The 7,076-nt window shown below is 45.7% G+C and overlaps 1 protein-coding gene across 1 annotated transcript in view; it reads left to right on the forward strand.

Annotated features, from left to right (window-relative positions):
• Nucleotides 1-7,076, forward strand: part of BMAL1 (basic helix-loop-helix ARNT like 1) — an 81,240-nt gene that overhangs the window by 49,521 nt on the left and 24,643 nt on the right. Inside the window, 1 exon segment of the mRNA XM_077453601.1 lies at nucleotides 5,336-5,428. Within this exon segment, the coding sequence (XP_077309727.1) occupies nucleotides 5,336-5,428 (93 nt within the window).

The following is a 7,076-nucleotide window of genomic DNA, read 5'->3' on the forward strand; positions in this document are numbered from 1 at the left end:
TTTTGGCACTTAAAGCAGAATTTTACCCATAACAACTTGCTAAATTTTTTTTTTTTTTTTTTTTAGTAAGGAACGTTCATTCTACATGTCTCTTCTTGCTGGAGGCGGCCATTTTTCTGAAGCCCAGAGCCATCAAATGGCTGGTGTTGTGATCAAACGGGAAGTAGCTTCCTTGGCTGTAAAGCAGGGATATGTAATTAGCGGATCTCCAGCTAGGGTTGCCACTAGGGCTGAAACAACTAACCGATTAATCGACAACTAATCGATTATGAAATTGATTACTATTTTCATAATCGATTAATCGGCCAGTAACATAATGGGGTTAAAAAAACAAAAACTAAAATGAGCCCTTTTATAGTACAAAAATATCACTACTGTAAATATTACTTTCACAGTTCTACAGTAAAAAAAATGAACCCCTTACAGTAGTGATTATCTGCTTTTTTTTTTTTTTTGTACTATAAAGGGCTAATTTTAGTCTTTTTAACCCCATTATGTTACTATACCTCCTATACCTGGTTCACATCTATGTGTTTATTGGTGCTTTTTGCAGAAACGCACTACAGTTAATTTACATGGTTTCCTATGAGACATGTTCATATCTGTCCTTTTTTTCAACCGCTGCATATTTGGAAAGGGTCAGGGACTTTTAACGCAAAAGGGTGCTTTTTTTTTTTTTTTTTTTTTTGGTTCAATATACTTCAAAGGAGAAGCTGCAGAAAATAATGTAATGCGTTTTTGCAGCAATTTGTGTTTTTTAATCTGCCCCAAAAAAATGCAAAAAACACAAAATTGCAGTAAAATCACGTGCGCAAAAATCAAAACGTACAGCAAAAAGCATTGCAGAAACAGATCAAAAGCAAAAACTGCATAGCTGAGTACCGAGCCTTATGCTGGCCACACGGATCAATTTTCAGGGGAGAATATTCAGATGAAAAATCTTTGTACATTCGCTGAATGAAAGAATTTTGTTTGAAATTTTCACTTCATTTCTGAACAAAAAACACACACACTGTCTGAAAATTCCTTTGACCGAGAAGTTTTCAATTTCCAAATTTTCCTGTCACTGTGGTTGAAAATGAACGTCAATTTGACCCACTTTTTTTTTTTTTTTTTAAGGGTATTAATCGATTAATCAAAACAATAATCGGCCAACTAATCGATTATGAAAATAATCGTTAGTTGCAGCCCTAGTTGCCACCTCATCCCTTTAAAACCAAACACATATTAATTACACGGGTTCCGAGGCTAATTTTAATGCAGATAAGGCACTGTGCTTGCGCGCTCTCTTGTGCGCTCTCACGCTCTATCACGCTCGCTCTCTCTATCACGCTCGCTCGCTCTCTCTATCACGCTCGCTCTCCCTATCACGCTCTATCACGCTCGCTCGCTCTATCACGCTCGCTCGCTCTATCACGCTCGCTCTCTCTATCACGCTCGCTCGCTCTATCACGCTCGCTCGCTCTATCACGCTCGCTCTCTCTATCACGCTCGCTCTCTCTATCACGCTCGCTCTCTCTATCACGCTCTATCACGCTCGCTCGCTCGCTCTATCACGCTCGCTCGCTCGCTCTATCACGCTCGCTCTCTCTATCACGCTCGCTCTCTCTATCACGCTCGCTCGCTCTCTCTATCACGCTCGCTCGCTCTCTCTATCACGCTCGCTCGCTCTCTCTATCACGCTCGCTCGCTCTCTCTATCACGCTCGCTCGCTCTCTCTATCACGCTCGCTCGATCGCTCTCGCTCGATCGCTCTCGCTCGATCGCTCCCTCTCGATCGCTCCCTCTCGATCGCTCCCTCTCGATCGCTCCCTCTCGATCGCTCCCTTTCACGCTCTTTAGCGCTCTCGTTTGCTCTTTAGCGCTCTCGTTTGCTCTTTAGCGCTCTCGTTTGCTCTTTCGTGCTCTTGCTCGCTCTTTCGCGCTCGCTCTCGCTCTCTTTCACGCTCGCTCTCGCTCTTTCACGCTCGCGCTAGCTCTCTTTCACGCTCGCGCTAGCTCTCTTTCGCGCTCGCTCTCTTTCGCGCTCGCTCTCTTTCGCGCTCGCTCTCTTTCACGCTCTCGCTCGCTCTCTTTCACGCTCTCGCTCGCTCTCTTTCACGCTCTCGCTCGCTCTCTTTCACGCTCTCGCTCGCTCTCTTTCACGCTCTCGCTCGCTCTCTTTCACGCTCTCGCTCTCTTTCACGCTCTCGCTCTCTTTCACGCTCTCGCTCTCTTTCACGCTCTCGCTCTCTTTCACGCTCTCGCTCTCTTTCACGCTCTCGCTCTCTTTCACGCTCCCTTTCACGCTCTCGCTTGCTCCCTTTCACGCTCTCGCTCGCTCCCTTTCGCGCTCGCTCCCTTTCGCGCTCGCTCCCTTTCGCGCTCGCTCTCTTTCGCGCTCGCTCTCTTTCACGCTCGCGCTCGCTCTCTTTCGCGCTCGCTCTCTTTCACGCTCGCGCTCGCTCTCTTTCACGCTCGCGCTCGCTCTCTTTCACGCTCGCGCTCGCTCTCTTTCACGCTCGCGCTCGCTCTCTTTCACGCTCTCGCTCGCTCTCTTTCACGCTCTCGCTCGCTCTCTTTCACGCTCGCTCTCTTTCACGCTCACGCTCTCGCTTGCGCTCTTTCACGCTCTCGCTCGCGCTCTTTCACGCTCGCTCTCTTTCACGCTCTCGCTCGCTCTCTTTCACGCTCTCGCTCGCTCTCTTTCACGCTCTCGCTCACTCTCTTTCACGCTCTCGCTCACTCTCTTTCACGCTCTCGCTCACTCTCTCTCTCCTATTGGTAGGATACTGCTACCGACCATAGAGCCTCTCGTGATGGATGAAAGAGAGGATGACCAGGGGTCTGAGGTCTGTAGGCAGATAAGCGGAGCTTCCACCCTTTAGTGGAACTCCGCTTTAAGTTTAGAAAAAAGCAGTTACATTTCCGGCATGCTGGGATTGCTGACTGTCACATTGGTTGCGCTCTCATGTGTGCGGCACCATAGCAATTGCAGATCAAACAGAGGCTAAGATGGCAGCTTCCTTGGCTGAAAAGGATAGGAGAGTTTACAGTAGTTCCACTTATAAAGGGATTCCGAAGGCAAAATTTTATTTTTTATAAATAACATGTTATACTTGCCTGTTCTGTGTAATAGGTTTGCACAGAGCAGCCCCGATCCTCCTCTTCTCATGTCCCCTGCCCAGCGCTCCTGGCCCCTTCCCCTTGCCGAGTGCCCTCCATAGCAAGACGCTTGTAGTCCAAAAATTGCCAGTTTTTTGTTTTGCAGTCTGTCATATCTGAAGCTCATCCCTACTTTATATAACATTCCATAAATCTGAAGGGGTATTGCAGTCTAGCAGAAAGGGGTAGTGATTGTGTTTTAGTAGTATAGAGATCCTAGCTGGCTAAGAACACTAAAGCCCCCATACACACGATCAGATTTTCTGCAGATTTTTTTTTTTTTTATCTCCCAGATTTACCAAAACCATGTAGTAGAAGGGCCTGCCTGATTGCATACACATTGAGACTCCTAAGCTTTGACCTCATATTATTATATGGTTTTGGTAAATCTAAAGGAAAAATCGACAGAAAATCTGTTAGTGTGTATGGGGCTTAAAGTGTGCCCATCTAAAGGGAGCCCTCGGATACCGTTCTTCTTTTACTTGTGAACTGCTCCTGATTTCCTGACATCTTTTATTACACATCTGGACATCGATATTCTTCTCGGGGGGACAAAGGCAAAGAACATTTCCAAGCTTGCCTGATTTTTTTTTTTTTCTTGGCTTTAGTGACGGAGATGATTTTTGCTCAGCACTTATTTCATGAATAAACAGCTCTTTGTATCTGCAAGTCGACTGTTTTAGTCCGATGTTCTGCTATATAGATGGCTGTGGCTGGCAGGAAGAGGTTAATGCCGGAGGGGGGGGGATGGGGCGTCGGTGTCGGTGGATGGTATACCGGTCACATAAAGGAAATGATATAACACTGGCAGCAGTGAGTCACAGGGTGTAGGCATATAACATTCCCAGCAAAATATGTCTAGAACCCGGGCTCTTGTGTTCTGCTGCCTCTTTCCTTTTGTTGCCTATTATTCCTTCATCTTGTATACATTTTCTTGTTTCATTGGTTTTTACCCCCCCCTTCATGACCAGGCCACGTTCTGCGATTCGGCACTGTGTTATTTTAACTGACAATTGTGCGATCGTGTAACGTGTACCCAAATAACATTTATGTCTTTCTTTCTTTTTTTTTTTTTTACTCCCCCCCCACACACATGGCTTTCTTTTGGTGGTATTTGATCACCTCTGCGGGTCTTTTATTTTTTTGCGCTATAAACAAAAAAAAGACAATTCTGGGAAACCAAACCAATATTTTTTTACTTTCTGCTATAAAACATATCCAATAAAAAAAAAAAAAAGTCAAATTTCTTCATAAATTTAGACTGCCCATGTATTCTGCTACATATTTTTGGTAAAAAAATATCCCAATAAGTGTATATTGATTGGTTTACACAAACGTTTTTGCTTCTACAAACTATGGAATTTTTTTATTTTTTTTTAAATACTAGTAATGGCAGCGATTAGTGACTTATAGAGGGACTGTGATATTGTGGCAGACAATGGGACACTGACACTAGTTGAAAAACCAGTGACACTAATACAGTGATCAGTGCTAAAAATATGAACTGTCACTGTACTGATATTGGCTGGGATGATCAAAGGTTAACACTAATACAGTGATCAGTGCTAAAAATATGAACTGTCACCTGATATTGGCTGGGATGATCAAAGGTTAACCATTCTGTGTTAACGATGAGTCCTCTACCTTGGCGGTCGGGGGGGGGGGGGGGGTGTCCCACCAGAGTCCTTTACCCTGGCGGTCGGGGGGGGGGGGGAGGAGGGTGTCCCCACCAGAGTCCTTTACCCTGGCAGTCGGGGGGGGGGGGGGGGAGGGAGGGAGGGTGTCCCCACCAGAGTCCTCTACCCTGGCGGTCGGGGGGGGGGGGAGGGAGGGTGTCCCCACCAGAGTCCTCTACCCTGGCGGTCGGGGGGGGGGGGAGGGAGGGTGTCCCCACCAGAGTCCTCTACCCTGGCGGTTGGGGGGGGGAGGGTGTCCCCACCAGAGTCCTCTACCCTGGCGGTCGGGGGGGGGGGGGAGGGTGTCCTACCAATCAACAGCTGTGATATTAGTGCAGCATGGGGGTAGCTGCACTGGAGACTGGGGGGTGGGGGAAAGCAGCGGAGACCATAGGCAGTCTGACCCTAACTGTTGACTGGATAATTTCTTGTAGGGGGCTGGATATGACCCTCGGGCTGTAGTTTGCGGACTATTTCTTTCTTTAGAATCTTATATAAGTTTCTCTGTCCTGCAGGCAGCAGATGGTTTCCTCTTCGTGGTCGGCTGTGACCGTGGAAAAATCTTATTTGTGTCGGAATCTGTTTTCAAAATTCTCAATTATAGCCAGGTAAGAGCGAATCTCTTCTAATGTGTCTCCTGTTCAGCTCATTGCCTTCATAAAGAGTTCTTGATATGTGCCCCCCCCCCCCCCCCCAATACCAGAGGCTGTGTAAATGTTTGTGTTTTCATAGTAAAAGCATTGAAAGGCATTTTTGGAATCGGTGCCATGCGTTTTACATGCATTTCACATGTTTAAAGTAATACATTAAAAATTTCTTGCCCTTGAGAGCCACCAGCTGACATTTTGCGTGACTGGTGGCTCTCAGTCTTGGCTGTCATTGGCCGCTCGAGTTTTCACTGATGATTTAGATTCTAGAACCAGAGTATTATGTATTCACTGTGTCGGCTACGTATATACAGTGGGTATAGAAAATAATCATCCCCCCCCCCCTCTTAAAATGACATTTTGTTTTGCAGCCTGGAATGAAGACAGGCACTTTTTTTATTTTATTTTTTGTATCCAGCTTTATTTACTGAGCCCCGCCCCTTGTCAGTATTTCATTGAACCACCTTTGGCTTTTAACTACAACCTTTAGTCTGTTGGGATACCAAACTCCACTCGACTTAAGCGATAGTTTGGTCTAAGCCCTGCCCTCGGCCTGCCGCTTTGAGAGTAAAGAAGCACAACCTAGGGCCATTGCTTTGCACTTTTTCCTCTTGTCAAGAAGCTTGCAACGTGCCGTGCATTGGCTCACCTCACCGCTCCTCCCTGTCCTGGTCTTGCTGTGCCCCAGAAATACATAACAGGATTAAATGACTTTGGAGATAAGCCCTCCCCACCTGCTGTTCTACTCTGCCAATGAGAGCGCAGCTATTGTCTGCTGAGATGCTGTTATTGGACAGTGTTTTTTTTTTTTCTTTTTTTTTTTAACTTGTTGTTTTATAAACTTTTGGTTTTCCCAACCCATCATATCCCACCAATACCGTTCTGTATATGATCACATTTGCTCCACCTGTGCATAGGTCAGAGACGGCTGCTGGGATGTGAGGATCAGTCTGGAAACACATTGGGGTTGATTTACTAAAGGCAAATAGAGTGTGAACTCTGCAAGTGCAGTTGCTCCAGAGCTTAGTAAATGAGGTGAATCTTCACTCTGCAAAAAAACATTTTTGCTTGCACGTGATTGGATGGTAGAAGTCAGCAGAGCTTCCCCCTTATTTACTAAACTCTGGAACAATTGCACTTGCAAAGTGCACAACCTATTTGCCTTTAGTAAATCAACTCCTCTGTCCTCTCTAGTCTACAATTATAAGAGACCGTTTTTAAGGCATATTTTATAAAGCAGCAAATGTGACTTTTGCCAGATATGCAATGTAGGTGACTCTTCCTGGTGCATGGCTTTCCTAAATGAAAGGGAATGAGTAACAAACTGTGAATGTTTGGTAAAGTCACATTCACTGCTATAGAAATATCCCCTTTTTATTTACTGTATCATTACATTACAGTTCATTGTGCATTCAAACACAGCTGCCAGTTTATGGAATTCCTTGTCTGTGGCGACCTCTGCTGGTCAGCTGTGGTAATACTGCCTGAATTCATCCATAGGCTAAATACAATCAAGGATTCTGCAGTCAATGATGCATTGCCAGTTGTCGTTCAAAAGGTCACATTTATAATGCCTGAAGAAAGAGAAAAAAGTTGGTCCCTGTTGCCC

The sequence above is a fragment of the Lithobates pipiens genome, unplaced genomic scaffold, assembly GCF_037356315.1.
Source record: "Lithobates pipiens isolate NorthernLeopardFrog02 unplaced genomic scaffold, aLitPip1_a1.2 Scaffold_24, whole genome shotgun sequence".
Lineage (NCBI taxonomy): Eukaryota > Metazoa > Chordata > Amphibia > Anura > Ranidae > Lithobates > Lithobates pipiens.